The sequence below is a fragment of the Amaranthus tricolor genome, chromosome 15, assembly GCF_026212465.1.
Source record: "Amaranthus tricolor cultivar Red isolate AtriRed21 chromosome 15, ASM2621246v1, whole genome shotgun sequence".
Lineage (NCBI taxonomy): Eukaryota > Viridiplantae > Streptophyta > Magnoliopsida > Caryophyllales > Amaranthaceae > Amaranthus > Amaranthus tricolor.
In genome coordinates, this window is record NC_080061.1 from 1,840,080 (window position 1) to 1,862,419 (window position 22,340).

General features: G+C 31.1%; 2 protein-coding genes across 2 annotated transcripts; one reads left to right on the forward strand and one right to left on the reverse strand.

The window, feature by feature from the left end:
* The first annotated feature begins 937 nt into the window (after positions 1-937).
* On the forward strand, positions 938-3,504 carry LOC130800792 (dof zinc finger protein DOF4.6-like). The gene is made up of 2 exons (XM_057664461.1): positions 938-1,203; positions 1,789-3,504. Exons 1-2 carry the CDS (start codon positions 1,180-1,182, stop codon positions 2,776-2,778), a joined length of 1,014 nt encoding a protein of 337 aa, XP_057520444.1. The 5' UTR covers positions 938-1,179; the 3' UTR covers positions 2,779-3,504.
* A 14,440-nt stretch (positions 3,505-17,944) lies between these two features.
* LOC130800793 (uncharacterized protein C119.09c-like) lies at positions 17,945-21,937 on the reverse strand. Its single transcript, XM_057664462.1, has 3 exons — positions 21,472-21,937; positions 19,004-19,152; positions 17,945-18,652 (listed from the first exon to the last, which is right to left on the reverse strand). Exons 1-3 carry the CDS (start codon positions 21,658-21,660, stop codon positions 18,514-18,516), a joined length of 477 nt encoding a protein of 158 aa, XP_057520445.1. The 5' UTR covers positions 21,661-21,937; the 3' UTR covers positions 17,945-18,513.
* Between the last annotated feature and the right edge of the window lie 403 nt (positions 21,938-22,340).

The window sequence follows — 22,340 nt, forward strand, 5'->3', positions numbered from 1 at the left end:
TAAACCTTTAGAAAAGTAATAGTTATTCCAATTATGATAAAGCTGGATTATTCTATAGAAAGAATTATGATAAAAAAGTACTTCCTTCATTTCATTATATACCTATAACTCATAATATTTTTTCACACATGTTATTAGGTACTACATTCATTCCACTAAAAATGTCCAATTTATTTTCTTATGCTATCCAATATACTTATTTTATGTATAATATCTATTATTATACATAACGAAATATTATAAAAAAGTGAATATTAATAATCTTTGCATTGAGATGAATTAAATAAGATTTTACTTGACTATGTTTTAATTTATAAATTAAAAATAAAATATAAATTAAGTGTAATAATTAAATAGTGTCAAAAAATAAATGAGTAAATGAGACATTTTCAGTGGAATGGAGGCAATATCAATTACCAGTACTTTGTCATTAATTTAAATCAGCAGATAAATATTCTTGCTTGTGCGGCTTGTAATACTAAATTAATTTATCTAAAAAAAAAGTATTCCCTCCTATTCATCTTAAGTGTCCCTTATATTTTTGGAATACTATTTATCTTAAATTGTATTTTATTATTAATCTATAAGTTAAAATATATGATATGAGATCTTATTTGATTCGTTTTAATGTAAAGTTTATTAATTCAACTTTTATAGAAGTAATATTTATTTATACAATATACTTCCTTCGTTTCGAATTATTCGCAACATTAGGAATATTGCAATATTCGTTTATCATCCTAGTTTGTGATTAATGTTTAATGTATAATTTGAACATAATCAAGTGGGATCTCATTTAATTCATCTCAACGCAAAGATTATTAATATCTAATTTTTATAATTTTTATTATATATAATTTGAGATATTGAGAATTAAATTAGCGTATTAAACTGTATAAAAAAACAAATATCGCAAATGATAAATACAAGGAATAATAGTACTTCATTTATTTCCATCTATATTCTCTCTCCCACTTTCCCTTTCTTAGTCCTCTAACACTCAGCAGCACACAAAAAAGCAAACAAGCACAGACAAACAACATTTTGAAAGAATACAGAAAAAAGAAGAACATTGCAAATTCAGGCATTCCTTTCTCTACTTTTAATAACCCAACTTACTCCAAAAAAGAATACCTTTTTTTTCAATTTTTTGTACTTAGTTCTTGAAAATCTTCATCAATGGACACTGCTCAATGGCCTCAGGTATGAAATACAATGAAACCATCTTTGTTTATGTTACTTTTTCTATTTTTTGGGATTTTATTAATTATCTGCATGAAATATTCATAATTTTTCTGTTGAATTTTTTTTGACCAAAAACAATAAAAAGTTGGGTATATAACAAAATTATTTTGGTGTTCTAAAGTTTTGATCTTTTTTGGGTAGAAGGTGAAAAAAAAGAGAAAAAAGATTAATTTTGTTACTATTATCATCATCATCTATAGTTCTTTCTTGCTTTTTCCTGCTACAATAATCCTGCAAAAGTATTTTTAATTTTTAAAATTTATTTATATATCAGTTAAATTTATTCCCTTTTTTGAGTGGCTTTGTTTTTATTTGCCTTTGGTTGTTTGTTTCTAACCTGTCTTCATCTTAATTTCTTCTGTTTGTTTTTGCTTTGACTTACTTTGTTAGATCTCTAAGTTCAATGGGTTTTCTTCTCTTTTTCTTTTTTCCATATCTTTTTTATTTTCAGTCCATTTTCATACTGTTTTTTACACTTTCTAGAAAATATTGATAAAAACTAATGCAAGAAATGACATCTTACCTTTTTTTGACACTTTTTAGGAGATAATAGTGAAACCCATGGAAGAAATGATCCCAAATACATGTTCATCTTCAGTAACAACAACACCTAATAACAATAGCCCAAATTCAAAGCCAAATTCTACATCTTTAGAGAAAAAAATAAGGCCTCAAAAGGATCATGCTGTGAATTGTCCAAGGTGTAATTCAACCAATACCAAGTTTTGCTATTACAACAATTATAGCCTTACTCAACCTAGATACTTTTGTAAGACTTGTAGAAGGTATTGGACTGAAGGTGGATCTTTAAGGAACATTCCAGTAGGTGGTGGTTCAAGGAAGAACAAAAGACCTTCATCTTCATTAGGTGTTAAAAAGCTTTCTTCACATGATTTGATTACATCTACACAATCCAATCTTCTTAGTCAAAACCCTAAAATTCATTCTCATCATAATCAAGGGCAAGATTTGAACTTGGGTTTTTCCCCAAATCATCATAATCAAGAGTTTAGAAGTCTTTCTGAATTCATGCAATTGCCTAATATAGAAACTACCCATAAAGGCCAAATTCCTAATTCTAGTGTTGGAACTAATACTAATGGTGCTACTCATCATATGTCTGCTTTGGAGCTTCTAAATGGGCTTACATCTTCAAGGGGATCGACTCCATTTATGCCGATGCCAGTTCCGGAACATTCTAATGGTATTTATTCATCTGGGTTTTCTTCATTGCAAGATTATAAGCCAAGCTTGAATTTTTCTCTAGTTGATGGGTTGGGAAATGGGTATGGAAGTTTGCAAGGAGAGGTGCATCATCAAGGAGGAGATCAAACTAATAATGGGAGGCTTTTGTTTCCATTTGAAGATTTGAAGCAAGTTTCAAGTACTAATGCTAGTGCTGATCATAACACTAAAAACTCTAATGATAATAATAATAATAATAACAATAATCATGAGCAAAATGGTGAACAAGGGGAATCAACCACACCTGGGTATTGGAGTGGCATGTTGGGTAATGGAGGATCATGGTAGTGAAAATTGCACAAATTTTTTTGAAGTTTCTTTTTTTTTTTAAAAAATTTTATTTCCTCTTTATTTCCTTTTAATTATGATCATCTTTGTTCATTTTTAGATTTGATCTTATGGTGGGTGACTTGTTTCGGAGTTTCTTTAGTTCTGTCCCTTTGAAATTGTTACACTAAATATCATAAAATTCTTACTTTATTTGTACAATGTAGCAAATTGAAAGGGATAGAGGAGTAAGCTAACATATAGGGATACAAAATTGAAGTCTTTGGTTCCTCTTCAAAATCTTCTTATCTTTCTCATTACCTTGTTTAGATTATGTTGATGATCATTGTGGGAATTTGAAGCTTGTACTTTAAACTTATCGTCATCAATAGGATATAATGAGTTGAATATGATGTGGGAAAAATTGATGGAAAGCTGATTAAGGGAAGGGAAAACGAGTTTTCTTTTTGTTAAAAGCCCATAGTTTTTGAGGGGCTTTGCTCATATTCCATACAAAGCTATTACAAGAGGAATTTTCCCAGATGAGGCTGCTGTAGCTGTTATGTTATCAATTTATCATCAGTCTTAGAGTCATTGGTTGGCTTGCTATATATACTCTTATGAAGAACAATAGTTACCTAATGTATTATTGTATAGTAGTTCTGTAATGAGTTTTAATTTAAAGGGTTTGTGGATATTATTACTGAGAATGAAAACATGTTAGTATGCTTTGTTTATTACCATTAATTTGTTATCTCTGTCTTTTCAGATTTACTGATCCTAATCTGTCACTTGGTTTTGTGAAGTCATATTACTTTATTTTTATGCAAATTTGCCACTGCTAATGATCGATATACTCCTGTGAACGAAACTATATCAACAGTAGTATTGAAAATCTCGCCTAGGCGCGCTTAAGGTTAGCACCTTGGACGTGTCACGTGTAATGGGTGCGTCTTTGGATACGGCTTGGCAAGATGAATTCTTAAGTCGAGTTTTATAACGATTAAGTAAAACGCCTAAAGGGTTTTTTTGCTCTTAGTTTTATTTTGTTTGATAGATACATTTTTCTTCTCTTTTTCTATATTTTTTCTTTTTATGTATACTACCTTCTTCCTGGTTTTTTGGGTTCTTTTTGGAGTTTAAATATATTTAGAACTAAGCTAGTAACATGCATATATGTGTATTTAGGTTTAAAAATCTGAAGCAATAATGAAGGTAAGATTCTGAGAAGAAGCATGTAGGTAGTAGTACAAATGTACAATACTAGTAATCTCCAAAATGATCTACAAAAGTGGAAGTGGAAGTCATGTGTGTTCAACATTATCATTGTATTTCTCTCCCTTCTTTTATGAGTTCATGTTAACTAGTTTTTCAACATGGAGGCCCCATTTTAATTTATCCATTGGTTTATTTCATTTAGCATTATTTTTTTAATTATTTTTTGTTTCGTATTGTGTCTTTTATTTTGTGTTTATTGATTTATCGTTTTCTTTTAATTTTATTTATATATTATAATATTTTTTAATTTTATTTACACAATTCAATATCTCTTTACATTTATTATTAATTAATTATATTTTTTTAAAAAACACTAAACTCATTTTCGCTGATGCTAAATGAAAAGGACATAGGAGTGTGATTAAGAAATAAGGAAACACAAGGAAAAAAATAGGGTATAATTTCTGATGAATAATGAATTCACATGGGGCATTACAATAAAGTTATGATCTTTGATGTTGGACAGCTCTTCTCTCTTTGAAGTTATGTAATTAATTATTTAAGGACTTATTTTTGTTATTTATAGAAAAAAGAGTATTAATTACTTAGAACCACCACAACAAGTCCACTGACTTCAATGTTTCTAATTATAAACTCATCTACTGAAAATTCCATTTCCAAACACTAGTCATTTTCCTTCCTTCTTAACAACTACCATTTTAATCCCAATTTCCATATGAGTTTATATATCACATACCAGTGATACCAATGAATTCTGTATATTAGTAGAAGATAAGCTGAATTATTATTTTTACTAAAACATATCAATTAGAAATTTGATATTTGTCATCTCCTTAAATACTTTTATAACTTTATTTACTTTATTTTTTTTATTTACTAATAAATGTCAACTTAATTTCATAAAAGAGTAATGATATTTACAATCCTTAGGGCTGTATATAAAAATTTAAAAAATTTCTTTATCTTTAATAATTTTAAATTTTCAAGAGAATTTAATATAGAAATCGAAAAACAATTAATATTTTATATAATGATTTTAACTTCTCAAGAAAGAATAAATGGTGCTTCTTTCGTTCTTTTTTGTTTGTGTACTTAAAGTTTGTCCATTTTAAGAAAGAGAAATTAGATTTTTAAAGTATGTATTGAAGATAAAATATATTTATGTGAGATCTTGTCAGATTTGTCTTGGTGTAAAGTTTTTTAATATATAATTTTTATAATTTTTTATGATGTCTATTTAAAGATATTAAATGCTTATACTTTAAAAAATTAGTGAAGTATAATTTAAATGCTTATACTTTCAACGCAAAAATAGTATTAGATTACATAAATTAAATATAAGAATTTTCTTATATACAGACTTTAGGGCTATATATATCATTTTCCTTAATTAAATCATAAATAAAATAATTAAATAAATGCATTAAAACATTATTCTAGTCTAAGAATTTTGATCTCCATGGAATACTCATTTGCATCATATTACAAAGATTGTGTGAAAGATATGACAAAGACCTTCCTGTGTTTATGGTCTAACAGGTGGGAAGAGTGGTGGGTCCCACAAACATTCCCCTACGCTAGTGTACCCAAAAAGAATAATCTTGCCCACTTAATTAAAAAATTGGATTCATCTAGATCTACACCTAGACACCTTCTTCTATTTCATTTTCATTTTAGATAATTTATAATAGTATATGAATAATAATATTATAATAGTAATTTGCAGCAGTAATAGTGTACTACAGCTAGAGACTACAGTGTAAGAAGTTGAAGCTCTGTGTTTGTGTGCTGGAAAACCAATACTTGATGTGCGCGTTACAACTGAGAATATTAAGTTAGGGCGGGCCAAAACTTAAATTATAGGCCCTCATATTTTTTCATTTTTTTCCTTCTAACTTTATGATAAAAAATATTACAATGAGATATAACTAAAAAATAAAAATGTATAAAATATAGATTAAAAGTAATATATCCATAATATTGAATATACGCACCAATAAATATGACATTAATGCAAATAAAATTAGTCAAATAAACACATAAACAAAGCATGATAAAAAACCAAGCAAATCAAAAATATAAGAGAAATTCCTATATGTATAGATTTATAATTGTAGAAAAAGAAAACTCAAAAAATTAATAAATATTTATTAGGAAAATTAAATAGTGTTTAATGAACTAAAATCCACTTAAATTTTGTGTATGTTCATTGTACACACTATAATATAATTATTGCAAGTATAAATGTTTAAAATAATTAAACATTGTATTTAAATCACAAGTATTATGACCTAGCTTAATTGTTGACAATTCTATCTTTCACATAATAAGTTTGTCTTCAAATCCTCATGAAGACAAATTAAAATTTTATTTAGTAGACCTTGGATATAAGCCCGTCTTACCCTTAGCCCAAAACCGGCCCTGAAAGCATTAACTATACAACTTTCAATAGGCACCAGACAACAGTTCTCCATCCAAGCTTTTTAGTCTTATAAATTCAAATATAATGTGTACAAGTAGTAAAATATTCAAAATAAATGGTATTAGAAGTAATATTAAAGTGATGGAAGAACTAAGGAGTAAGCATTAGGCATGGCATGCAACATACACTTTACTTTCTTTTTCGTTTCTTATCGTTTCCACTCCCCACATCATCATCATAATCATGGTGGATAGATGTTTTTCCTTGTTTCTCACTCTTTGGGGTTTGTCTTGTCATTTTGATATGACTCGCTTAATATTTTTCATACTTCTAAATTTGCTACTTAAAAAGACTATATATAACCATATAAATATATATATATATATAAAATAAGAAGGGGCGTGAAAATAGAAAGAATAGGAAGGAGTAGCTACCGTTGATTGATTAAGATCTAACGGTTTAAAAAAAATTGTCTTAGCCGAAGATCTAGTAACACATGTTTATAAAGAAAGCATCACACATTAATTTAGAAAACATCACACTTTCAAGTGTCATATGTTTGTTTATATAGAAAGTATCACATATTAATTAAGAAAACATCACAATTTATTTTCTGTTCTGAACCGCGTGCAAGATAGACCATTGATCTAAGATCTAACGGATGAAATTCCTTCCTATCCTTTTTATTTTGAAACCTCTTCCTATTAAATCATATATATATATATATATATATATATATATATATATATATATATATATATATATATATATATATATATATATAATATATATATATATATATATATATATATATATATATATATATATATATATATATATATATATATATATATATATATATGTATATGTATATGAAGATTTGACAATAATTGAATTTCTGATTTATCAAAGTACAGTTTCTGTTTTCTTTTCTTGTTTATTACAAAGTATTATATTCTATATATACATGAATACAGCACCATTCAATTATAGTAACTGACAAAATGTAACTGCTGTAACTGCAATGTAACCGCTGTAACTGCAATGTAACTGCTGTAACTGCATAATAACTGCATAATATAAACATCCTTTCCCATACTCCCCCTCAAGTTAGGTCGTGGGATTACCGATGCCTAACTTGCATAAAGTGCTATTGAAAACCTCTGATGAAACTGCTTTTGTGAGAATGTCAGCTAGTTGGTCTTTAGATCTAATAAAAGGGAGACGGATGACCTTGCTTTCTAGTTTCTCCTTGATAAAGTGTCGATCGATCTCTACATGTTTCGTTCGATCATGTTGGACTGGATTTTCGGAGATGCTTATTGCTGCTTTGTTATCACAATATAGAAGACTTGCCTGTGTCTGGTGAAAGCCTAGCTCTCCTAGAAGTTTCCTGATCCACATAATTTCTGTAACTTCTTTCGCTATCCCTCTGAATTCTGCTTTAGCACTAGACAGAGCAATTACCTTCTGTTTCTTACTCTTCCAAGTGACTAGATTACCCCCTACAAGAGTAAAGTACCCCGAGGTAGACTTCCTGTCGTCCCGATCACCAGCCCAATCTGCATCTGTATAACCAATAAGATCAAGATTATTATTCTTTGAGTAAAAAACTTCTTTATTACTAGTTCCCTTTAAGTATCTCAGGATCCTCAAGACTGCTGCCATATGTTCCACTTGAGGTTGATGCATGAACTTGCTCACAATTCCTACTGCGTAGGCAATATCGGGTCTCGTGTGGGATAAATAGATCAGTTTTCCCACCATCCTTCTATAACGATCTTGATCTGCCACTTTTGCCCCTTCAACAATTTGTAGACCATGATTAGCTACCATAGGAGTATCTGCTGGCTTGCAGTCTAACATGCCTGTTTCTGCTAAGAGATCTAAAATGTACTTTCTCTGATTGATGAATATCCCCTTCCTTGATCTTAGGACTTCTATTCCAAGGAAATATTTCAGTTGTCCCAAATCCTTCATCTCAAACTCTTGGAATAATTTGCTCCTGAGTCGATCAATTTCCTTGGAGTCGTTTCCGGTAATCACCATATCATCTACATAGATCACGAGGCATGTAATTTGGTTTCCACTCCTCCTGAGAATTAGAGTATGGTCTGAGTTGCTTTGTTTGTAGCTAAATCTCTTCATTGCTGTAGTGAATCTCCCAAACCACGCTCTAGGGGATTGTTTTAAGCCGTATAGAGCTCTTTTAAGTCGACACCCCTCTCCTTGGCTAAACTTATCTGTGTACCCGGGAGGTGGCTTCATGTATACCTCTTCTTCAATCTCTCCATGTAGGAAGGCATTTTTTACATCAAATTGAAACAGAGGCCACTCTTTATTTGCTGCTACTGAGAAGAGGACCCGAATGGTATCAATTTTAGCCACAGGTGAGAATGTTTCCGAGTAGTCTACCCCGTAAGTTTGTGTGTACCCTTTAGCAACAAGCCTTGCCTTATACCGCTCAATGGTTCCATCAGCATGATACTTGACTGAAAAAACCCATTTGCAGCCAACCGTCTTCTTATCATCTGGTAATCTACACTTCTCCCACGTTTCATTTTTCTGGAGAGCTATGATCTCTTCGTCCATAGCTTGCTTCCACTTTGGTTCTTGGAGGGCTTCTTCAGTGGTTTGCGGAATAGTACTGGAATAAAGGGATGCATTGAAGGCAACAGCTGTTTGTGATAGTTGTTCATCACCCGGTCTACCAATAGGATATCGGAATCTCTGGGATTCATACTCAGGATCATACCGCTTAGGAGGCATTCCTCTTGTACTTCGAGGGGGCAGATTATATTTCCTGGGGATCACACTACTACTTGGCACAATATGGTCAGTGGATATATCAATGAAAGGAGCAGTAGGACTCGGTGTTACCTCTTGTTCGGCCGGATGCTCAGGGACTGGAGTGGTAGTCTGAGGAGATGATTCAGAAACAATGTCGGTGGCAATATCGGTGGTAGTACCTACTTGCTCTTTGGGAGCTCGACTTCAGCCAAGGGATGAATCAACCAGCTGAGATCCTCATTCATAATTTCCCCCTGAGATTGAGGCTGGGTGAAGTAAGGAGATTGTTCAAAGAAGTCACAGTCCATGGTGGTATAAAGTTTGTGATGGACGGGATCATAACATCGGTAACCCTTTTGTGTAGTGCCATACCCAAGAAACACACATTTGACTGCCCGTGGTTCAAACTTTGTTCGGACTCTAGATGGAAGATGGACATACACAACACATCCGAAGATTCGAGGTGGAAGGGAGTGAGAAGAGGGAACAGGAGTAAAGGTATTGAGTGTGGCAAGAGGAGTCTGGAAGTTAAGGATTTTGTGGGGTAGGCGGTTGGTGAGATATGTGGCAGTAGCAATAGCCTCAGGCCAATATTGGACAGGTACATGAGTGTCAAACATGAGAGCGCGTGCTACCTCAAGAAGAGTACGGTTTTTTCGTTCAGCAACCCCATTTTGTTGTGGAGTGTCAGGGCAGGATGTTTGATGAATAAGACCATTATCAAGAAAAAATTGTTTCATTGCAAGAGAGATATATTCACCACCATTATCTGAGCGAAGGATTTTAGGTTTAACATAGAACTGAGTGAGGATCATGTTATAATATGTGACAAAGACATCAAAAACCTCAGATTTGTGTTTCAAAAAATAAACCCAGCACATCTGAGAGCAATCATCAATAAATAACACAAAATATGAAAAACCATGAGGGGTAGTATGTGGGGCTGGACCCCATACATCAGAATGCACTACATCAAAGGGTTTGGGAGCACGAGTATTACTAGAAGAATAAGAGTGTTTATGGCTCTTAGCGAGTACACAAGTTTCACAATCTAAGGATTTAGTACAACTATTAAGTGAAGGAAAAAGTTGTTTTAAATAACTTAGGGATGGATGACCTAAGCGACGATGCCAAGTCCTCAATTGGTGAGCAGGAGATCCATGAGCAAGCATTGCACCACTATTTTGAATCACCTCATCGACATAGTAGAGTCCATCTCGTTCAGTACCACGCCCAATGATCGTCCCCGTCTGAGCATCCTGCACAATACAATTGTCAGAAGTTAAAAGCACAGTACAATTTAAGTCCTTGGTTAACTGGCTAATTGACAATAATTTATGAGACAAAGTGGGAATGAGTAAACAATTTTTAAGATGAAGAGAGGGAGAGATATTGACTGCTCCAGCGTGGGCAACCGGTACACAATCTCCATTAGCCATCCGGATATGGGTTCGGTTAGTAGGATGGGTGGATAAAAAATCACTGGGGTCGAAGGTCATCGTAATCGGTTGCCCCACAGTCAAATATCCATTGAGAATTTGTGTTATGACTAAGGAACCCTTTGGAATTGGTGTTTTGTGGGCCAGAAGAGTTATTGGGCCTGGGGATGGAAATTGGGCCGGAAGATTGTGAGGGAGGAGTATTTAGGGTTTGATGGTTATAAAAGGGGGTGGTGGGACATTTAGGGTTGGGCGTCCCTTTCTCTTTCCCTTGCTTGACGGCTACTGTTCCTTTCTCTTCCCATTCCCGTTTCTCACCATGGTTGGCCTCCTGTTCTGTAGTTACGGTCATTTCTCCTTCCCCTTTGCTCCATCCTTCTGGTTCACTTGATTTCAGACATGATGTCGGTTGATCGGCAGTACCAAGGTTAGCCTTGCCGCCGGTCCGGCTTGCCAGTGCCTTGGTGGCGGCTCTCCTTTTCTGTAGATCGTCCCACCACTCAGGGTACCCCACAAGTTTGAAGCAACCCTCCTTTGTATACCTGGAACCACCACAGTGAGTGCATCAGAGTTTCCTCCGGTCATCCTCTTCTCGGCTTCTTTGGAAAGGTTTGTTTCTCGTGGCTAATCCCGATCCAATCTCTGAGGGACGAGTCCCCGGTGATGAGACGCCGTTCATAATTTTCCGGCGTGTGATCTCCCTTCTAATTGATGCATAGGCTGTCTCCACCATTGGTAACGGTTCACTATTAAGAATTTCCCTTCTTTCTTTGTCTAGGTTGTCGTTAATCCCCGTGAGGAATTGATAAAGTCTCTGTCTTTGGATGTATTTGTTGAATTCTGTCATATATCATGTGGGCATGTCATTGGATTTGGCATTCTCCGATCAATTTCTTTCCATAGTATGTTGAGTTTACCGTAGTATCCTTCGATAGTATCATTGTCCTGCCTTAATGTCGCTGCCTTTGAACTCAAATCAAAAATTTGCAGTTCGTCCCGACCACATCCTAAAAGAGTTTCAATCCCTTGCCATAGGCTGTGTGCTGTTGTGTAGTCCAGGAATTGATTTACGATATCTCCATCTATGTTTTCAATTATCCATGCTATGACCATGGCATCTCTTTGTTCCCATTGGATATAATTTGGTTCTGACGGTGGTGGGGGTCCGGAAGTGATGTGGCTGAGCCGCCCCCGACCTCCAATTGCGACGTGCATTAACTTGCACCATTTTGTATAATTGTGGTATGTAAGTTTCTCTGAAATTTTGAGTGATGTTGGATTTTCAGTCTGATTATTTGCTTTGTTCAGTTTCTGGAACTTCTGAAACATTTGTTCCATCTGTTCCATTGACATTAGGGTTTGCTGTGTTTGCTCTTCTGATAAATCTGATAAATCGGCCATTTGCAAGGTAAGAAACGGTAGATGATGATGCCTTTTCTGGATCCAAACCCTATGGCTCTGATACCATGAAGATTTGACAATAATTGAATTTCTGATTTATCAAAGTACAGTTTCTGTTTTTTTTTCTTGTTTATTACAAAGTATTATATTCTATATATACATGAATACAGCACCATTCAATTATAGTAACTGACAAAATGTAACTGCTGTAAATGCAATGTAACCGCTGTAACTGCAATGTAACTGCTGTAACTGCATAATATAAACATCATTTCCCATAGTATATATATATATATATATATATATATATATATATATATATATATATATATATATATATATATATATATATATATATATATATATATATATATATATATATATATATATATATATATATATATATATATATATATATATATATATATATATATATATATATATATATATATATATATATATATATATATATATATATATATATCTATATATATCTATATATATATATATATATATATATATATATATATATATATATATATATATATATATATATATGTATATATATATATATATGTATATATATATATATATACATATATATATATATATATATATATATATATATATATATATATATATATATATATATACATATATATATAAATATATATATATATACATATATATATATATATATATATATATATATATATATATATATACATATATATATAAATATATATATATACATATATATATATATATATATATATATATATATATATATATATATATATTGGAGAAGTTCAAGTGAAACCATCCTTATATGAGAACCGTGAGAACCATAAAAAGGTGTTACTTTTTATATAAAAAATGCGTTACTTTTCCAAAAAAACGTGTTACTTTGCATTTATATTTATTTTCTGAAAGTTACACTTTTTTGGTAAAAAGTACCAGGTTTTTTTAAAAACAAAAGCAACACATTTTTTGGTTCTCACAGTTCGCATATAAACTTTGTTTTCACTAGAACTTGACCCTATATATATATATATATATATATATATATATATATATATATATATATATATATATATATATATATTAATCAGTAGTTGGTTAGTTGGTAGTATTAAGAAATCAATTCAATTAAAAATTTATATTAATTATTGACATTTTAAGATATGTTATATATATATTAACAAGTAAAAATCTAAAAAGTATAAGATAAAATTAAATCATTCACTTTTAAGATCAATCGCTCGATTATCATAAGACTATATTGTTATAAGAAAACAAACACAAGATCACATAAATAGACAAATTAATAATAAAAATCATAAAAATAATTAATGTGGTTCACTAAGAATAATGTATAGCTACATCCACCGAGACAAATAAAATAAATGCTCCATTATTATTGAGTTGTAATTTTGGTTGTATAGGGATTTTACTGGTGAATGAATGAAATCTTTTATTTGCAAAAAAGAAAAAAATAGATACAATGAGAAAGATCAACACGTTTATGTTATAATTAGATTATAAATAACATAATTTTCTAAAATGACTTATTTTAAGCATAAATTTAGAAACAATATCCCCAAACAATAACTATGAAGAAGCGAGAGTACAGCGAAGTATGTGTTTGTATGGTCATATCACATTTCACTGAAATTTTAATGTGAAAATGTTTGTTTGTGTAAGACAGAAAGAAAGATAAAAGTTTGTTGTAATGGAACAAATTCAGCATGCAGTCTACTGTTTGTGTTTAGCTATATTCCGAAAACTTGTTAGCCATGAGTTTTTACTATATTTATTTCCCTTCTTGGAGATATTCACATACATTGTTATCTCCGTAGATGTGTATGTATGAAGGGTTTTGTTAATAGAATAGGTCTCGGATCGAATCAAATGGATAATTTAATTTATTAAAATATTAATTTAATTTAATTTTGATGTGACTTTTAATACGCTGTCTATTTTAAATTTTGATTCACCCAATTAAACTCTTTTTGCTTATTGTTAAGAGTTCTGTTAATAATTATTTTTAATTTTTTGGAAGTAATTTTTCAAGACAAAAGTATTTGGTTTTAAACTAGTGATATATTAAAATTGTATGTGTATATTTAAGTGTTATAAATACTCAATTTTATTTAATTTCTAAAGTAATCTCATATTTATTATATGTAAATTTATCTATAGTGTTCATACTAGATTTTTGTTTAGTGGTAGTGATTTAAGAGTATAACTTTAGAAATAAGGGTAGGAAATCTTGATTTTATGCCCTAGTCATGTTTCAAAAGTGATAGTATATTATATATTATAAACTCTTTAGAATTTAACGTAGTGAATAGTATTCTTTTAAATGATAATATTAAAGACGTACACTAATAATATGTCATTGTCTCATTATCCTAATAGTACACTAAGTGCCTTTTGTCTATGTGAACTTTTGAGTGATTAGATGAAAAAAACACCACCCTTGTATTCCTTAATCGTAATAAGTAATTTTTTACAAAAGGGTTATAATTTATTGATCTTAAATTACAAACAACATTTGTAATTTTATAGAGTCATAGTCATTGTCATTAACTCAATATTCCGCTAGAAAATAGGGTTCAGATGAAAAAAGATAACGAACATTCTTTACATACCCTCCAAAGTAACAGCTGGATGAAATTGGTATAAAGTAACCCGAAAACATAAAGCCTAGTACAGAGAAAAAACTAAATGACATCGTGTCCTCGTGAGAAAAACATTTAGCAATAATAATAACACTAGCCTTAACTATGATTGAGTGCATAATATTATACCATTATCATAAAATAAATATCACATAATCAAATAATTTAGGTAATATTTAATTTTATACTTTAGATTTTACATTTATAAATACAGAAGTAAAAAAACATAATGACTCATTGAGTGTACAATTATGATGATATATCATATCAACATCTTTTTGATAATTCATTTAAAAGTAAATTTCATTTCATTGGTTGAACAAGAAGAATGATTAGATGGTTCTTTTGTCTATTTCTCTCACGACATTATCATCCATCTTACACTCAATGCAAATTGCACCGAACTATGGTCTACGAAATTCTAGTAAACAGCACGTCAAACAAATACTCCTACATTTTATTTTTTTTAGATGGTCTAATTAAATTTATAAAGTACTTTTTATTTAATTTTTATTTATATTATAAATTATCTTTTTATTCCATTTATATATTTTTTTAATTTCTCTATAAAACACTTTTTGATCTTTATTATTAGTTTGTTCAATTTTACCTTTGTAGCAAATTCAACACGTAAAACCTAGAGTGAGTATGTAGACATAGCTATATATTTTCTCCGTTTCATATTAGTTGCACCAAATAAACTTTTGCGCAATTCAATCCGTTTGTCCGATCGTTCTTTTCTATAATTATACATAATTAAAAATTTAATATTATAAAAATATGAGACGAGACAATTAAAACAAGATCCCAAATGACTATGTTTTTCTCGTTTAATAGCCGAAATAAGCAAATTACCATAAATTGATGAATAGTGCATAAATTGATTTGATGCAAGTAATATGAAACGGAGGAAGTACATATTTCTTCGAACTCAAAAGTATAATTAAATTAGTACTATAATTTCCTATTACTAAAAGTAAAGCTTAATGAGTGATGATTAGTTATGAATTATATATGATAGAAGATGATTCCAATTTCTTTTGTATTTTTTTTTAAATATGCTTTTCACCTCAATTTTTAATTTAAAAAGTATCCAATTTCTAAGGATTTCTATCTTATAAGATATTTTCTCCGTTTTGTCATACTTTTTATTTTGAGCTCACACTTTCACTTATTTTGTTTTATTTTTTAATTTTAAACCTAATACATACTTTGCAATTGAAGTAAACTAAAAGGAACAAAGTTGTTAGAATATGATACTTTGTAAGAGTAAAGAGAAGAAAAGATGATCAATTTTATTCATAAACCGAAAAGAAGGATTACAGAATGTATACATAGACTTATATCCATCCATCTAATCTAAGGAGAGGTTGTTATAACAGACTCTATACAAGACTAATAAAACTAGTACAACAGCCTATAAGAAAGATACACGTGTAAAATCCTATAACTAACTTATTTACACTTGATAAAGAATAAACTGAAGGCACGTGTTGTAGGACTCTTTGTTTCTGATCTGCAGCATGTGAAGCACCTTGTTCTGTTGTCCAGCAGCTTGCTGTAGGATGGATCAAGTGGAACACCATACACTCATGAATCATAATTTCAGTTCATATTAATTTAGTTTACTTCAATTTAACTCGTTATTTTCTCAATTGTTTTATTTTATTTCTAATTATAAAACATACCCTCAATCTCAAAAATTTCAATTGAATTGTCGATTTCACATAAATTTTCAACTTAGATCAATTGAATCTGAATTTATTTGATTAAGTCTCATTCACAAACTCTAGTATTCTCTCTCAATTAGCAATACATTTTATTTTATTTTGTGAACTAATTGAATGATGATAGGACAATTGTTTGGGCCTAAGAGGGATAGGTTTGTGTATGTATTTCATTGGCTAAGTACCTTTTAAATTGACCCCTCATAACTTTCTATTTAGCATAGTACTTGAAAGAAACCAAATCAAAATGATGGTTTCGTCGTGAACAAAACATGAATCCTGCGAGCTACATCAGTTGGTGGACCTCAATTACCAACCCTAATTTTTTTAATTATCTTGTTAAATTTGCTTTATTTTTATTCTGTCATGCTCACGTTTTTCTTATTTTTCTATAAATAATTTTTTTATACTTTTATTCAATATATTTTTGTTTTCTCCTCATTTATATGGGTTATTCTTTGGGACGTAATGAATCAACCAACCATGAGTAAAATTAATGGTAGTATTATAGGGAGTACTAGTACCCAGTTTGGCAGTTTGTTAGGTACTTCTATGAAGATTGATGCACAAGAAGACGGATCAGTTCTGACCAGACAAAAAGAACAATTAAGTGACCCTAATCTAATTACCCGACCCAAATCAATCCAAATATCATACCACTACATGACTACATGTGGACTTGTGGACCATGTCTTGCTAATTACTTCTTTTAGTTTACATTTTATACCATCTATTGCTCCTTTCGACATAAAGTAAGTATTAAACATAAATTCTTGATTGAAATAATTTCACCATAATACACATTTTATATTTGAGTTAAATAGCCTAATAATAAAACATTTTAACATATAAATTTATTGCTTTTCGAGAGATGGTCTATCACAAAAATAGTTCAATACTAAATACTTTATATTAATTGATAACTTGTAGTAAATGGAATTAACGAATATGATATGTATTGTTTGAAAAAAGATTTAAAATAGGAAATAATGTTGGTTAAAGATGAAAGTCTTACTCCTATCTCTTTAAATTTGCTACATTACATTTCAATGAGGAAATTCTACATTGTAGCACCGAACTTTCATGAAACGCCAGTAGTAGCACTTTTGTAAGATTTTTCCACATGGTAGCATCCTGTTTAACCCTTAAACTACCGTAGCATTTTCCGTTAAATTTGTCAATTTTCGTTTAATTCACCATTTTAACGTTTCTACACTTATTAAGTGTCGATTGTTGTCTTTATGATTTGCCCTAAGTCATTTTTATGCTCTCAAATGTTTAATTCACCATTTTGACGTTTAATTTACCATTTAATTCATCAATACTCTCAAATGTTAAGGGTAAATTATAAAGACAACAACCAACACTTAATAAGGGTAGAAACGTCAAATTGGTGAATCAAACGGAAAATACTACGACAATTAGATAAGGCATAAACTGAATGCTACCATGTGAAAAAAATCTTACACAAGTGCTATCACTGCGTTTCATGAAAGTTTGATGCTACCATGTAAAATTTATCCATTTTAATATTTTACACTTTAAATTGTTTAATATAACAAATTCAAAAGGAGATATATGTGAGTAGAAGGCGTTATGCGGTGATAATTAAGGTGCAAACAACTCCGTCAGCCCAATAACAACTAAGGCAGCTAGCAAAACAAACTTTTGGTGACCAAGCCAAGTCAAGCTCTTGAAGCTCTACCAATGTTCAAATTCCGACCAGCCCTAAGTTTGAGTTCTACGTCATCCGGTAATCCCACAATACACTAAAGCAAGATTTACTGATATAAATAGACAATGATATTTATTTGGTTCATGCAATCAGCAGAAATAGGCTGCCTGTTCATTTTGACATACAACCTGCTCACAGAAACACATAAAAGCAAGTCGAGTCAGTTCAGCAACCAGCAGAAATCGATATGCCATAGAACAGTACTGCCAAAATTTCGGTTAGTACACCTTTTTCCTCTAAAAATCATATATGCAAAAACAATTACGAATCTTACAACAGCCGAAACTGGAAATGTTTATATAAAGTAAGATTATCATCATCAGTGTTCTCCATTAATCCCGAAAATACGAACCCTGTGCATATTAGGGAACTTGGCAACTACAAGCACAAAAGCGGCAAGTGTGTTGAAGAAAAGCATTGGGTTCTGATAGTCTGTCGTGTGTGATGCAATTAAGTACCTGCGAGAAGGCAATGAGTTAAAACACGGGTTGCAAAGACTAATGTGATGATTTATAAACTCGTCCCTAAGTAATATAGGTCACATTTGATCAAGCTATCATTGACGTAATTTTCATTCATTCATTTAACTTTTACTTCAAATACCGCATATTTTTTACATATTGATTCCCTTTTTATTTAATCGATGGCATCATCAAGCTTAAGTAGAAAACGGAAAATTCAACTCACTAATTCCGGCTTATTCTCTATTTTAGTGTATACCCAACAGTGTATACAAATATACGGTTTTTTACAAACATATATTTGTATCAATCACATATTTATTTTATATGATGGTTTTAGATACTTACAATACCACAGGGACGACAGTGAAAAATTTCCTATTACGAGTAAGCTGCTGCCCATTTTCAATCTGCTCCCACCAAGTCAATCCATTGTATATGCCTTGATCGTCAGAAAATGGTGTGCCTTTCTTCCAGTGAAAGAAGTAATAAGTGACCTGAGAGAAAACAGAAAAGCGGAAAGCATTACTTAGGCCTGGTAAGGCAATAACTACGGAAAAGATGGTGTTACGCATGGACAATTACATGGGGCTAAATGGTCATTACAATATTTTCTGCTATTTGGAATTTAGTTTTCTAGTTGGAAAATTTTCTCAGTTGTATATATAAACAAAGGGGGAAAGATGATTTAATAATGCTTTATATTCAAGAATGTGTTTTCCATTACAGTTTTTACATTTTGCGGACAACTGGCCATACTACAAATCCACCCCCAACCCATACAAAGACCGATTCCCACCCCTGTCGCAACCTCAACCACCTCCGCCATCACAACAGATAGTGCATGAAAGATGGAATAATGATCAAAAAAAGTGGGGAAGGTGGAAATGATGTATATCGACATGAAGACACCAACGATAAACAACTATTCTTTAATTAACAAACTACAACAAACCCCGAACAAGAAGCACCATGATTCGAGATTAAATTTATATTTGAGGATTTTGTCAAGAAATCACTATTCCGCTATTCGAATATAACAGCGAAATACAGTACTTATATCAAGTTTTTCATGCAAATCAAATATCCGGTCAATCTAAGCACTAAGCAGACACGCAAAATATGGTCGAAAGCAAAGCAGAATAAGGAAATAGAACATTATCCAAAACCAACCAATCAACTACAAGAAATACTTCAAATGTTAAAAAGGAAGGAGACATGCACAAAAGGTGCCACCGGAGTAATGCAATGTGGAAGAATAATAATGTGCTCTGGCAGAATAATCAAACTTCAGAAAGAATATTAGGTCCAGACAGCAGAGTCTAAATGAAGAACAATAAATGACAAGGCTACACAAATTTACTGCTCCTAACCATGGTGAAGCCGATACCACATTAAAAATATCCCATCAAGCATAGAATTGACGTACTAAATGCGCACAATCTGTATTAGGATCTATTTTAGCTTACCTTTTCTGAAATTAAAAAAAAAAAAAGAAAAACTTAATTGGCTGGTCTTAACTCATAGATTATAAAAAGATTACAAACGATGGAAGGTTAATCTCAGATAGTTATATTGCAGGAAACTTTGCAAGCTCAAAAGGACAAAAATTTATCGACATAAAGGAAATTATTATAAAACCAAGAATTATCATAACAAAAAGATCAGTTATCTACTTTAATGATGAGGTTAAAAATCCATTTGTGAATTTCAGTGACCTAGTTGCTGTTTTATACTAGTTTACTCTACTTGATAACAATTCTTATAGGAATTTATAAGGGTGTGCCTTAGTTTTAAAAAGCATGAGGTGCACTAAGGGTCCCTAGTGGGTACCCCCATCAAATAGGCTCCTTCTGAGACTAAGACCAACAAGTGGTGTAAGGTGCTTGACTTACGCGCTCTAAAGCGCTCTAAGATGCTCACCTAAGGAATCTCCTCACCCAACCCATTGTCTTCCCAAGGTTCTAGCTTTAGGCGTGCCTAGACAAGCACAATTACAAAATACCCACACTTTTATTTCCATTAGCCAAACTTCCCGCTATCTCTTAATTACAAAGCAATAAACTAATCCTACTTCATTATCCAAAAGAAATACTTAACAACACTAGAAGCACTAGCAACCAACTCCAAGCAATATCAAAGATAGAACCAGTATGCAAACACAAAACTTCCTTGAGCTAACTACAAAAACATGATTAATCAAATACAATGATGTGTAACCTTCACCCACGAATATCTGTAAGCGACTCGACTTTTGATCCCGAGTGCAATTGATCATTCATAACTCAAACATCATATTCACTAAACATGACTAAACCATTTGGCCTATTCCCCATCAAGCAAATTAGTTCTTCAATTTATTGGTAAACAAACATTAATTTCTTACCAATGTCTAAGTCTCATACTCCAAAGTCGAAACACCCAATATGTCTATTCTACAAATCTTCTCTAACTCATTGAAAACAAGTATATATAATCCAAAAACAAATTATTAAAAGAAACAGTTATAATATCAAAAGGTAAAAGTTCAACCACATGCTAGCAATTGCATAAAGATACCATTTTCTTTCTTAGCCTAAGATAAAACAAAAATCCAATTCAATTTTCAATTTTTTTCCTCAATAAACAACTAAAATTGCAATTCCCCATTTACATTCAGTATCTTTAGAATACCCATTCGAAACCCACCTCATATATTCTAAAGAAACCCGACCCAAAACAAAAAAAAAATGTAAAATCAAGATCCAATTTCATTACATCATCCAAGAAAAATCAAAACATTTACTGAAAGAAAAGGGGAGCAAAAGAGGGCTTACAAAGAAATGGGTAAGATGAACAAAGGTCCAAGCCATGCCAGAAGAACAACCGAAAAGACTGAGAAAAAGAAGCCAAGTAAAGAAGACGATGAAAATATAGGTAGTCCAAACTCCAGGATACGTAACCCATTCTGTATTCTTATTCACATCTGGTGCTTCTGCTGTTACATACATCAATTTCTTCTCCATTTTTTCTCTTTTTGATTCTTCTTGAATCTAATCCGATTTTAATTGGATAGTTTTAGATTATCTATTCAAATTGTAAAATGCGTATGATTTTAGATTATCTATTCAAATTGTAAAATGCGTATGTCAATTTTGATTTTATTGTTGATTTTTAGGTCTAGATTGTGATTTTTGTTTGGATAGACAAAAAAGAAAAACTCGGCTTAGAAGACTGAGCTGAATATGTTGAAATAGGAATAATAATGGGTTTTTTTTTATATTTTATTCTTTTTTCTTTTGGGTCGAGTGTTCTCTTGGAATTAAATACGAAGTACTAGTAAAATGGCAGACAAGATATAATATGGATTTTTTTCGATTGTTTTTGTAATTTTAGAGAAATGGGTTAGTTATCAATTAAAACAAAGGAAATTCCACATGATAGTATTTAGTTTTCATGAAAATGAAATGCCATGGTAGTACTTTTTAAGAAAATTTCACATGGTAGCATCCAGTTTATGCACAAACTAATTGTCGTTAAGTTCTTGTTAAATTCCGTTTAATTTATCATTTTGTAAGTTTTTTCCACATGGTAGCATCCAGTTTTTGTTTAATTCATAATTTTAACTTTAAATTCACCAATTTAATGTCTAATTCAACGTTTAATTCATTAACGCCCACAAATATTGTAATAATTTTGTTTTCAT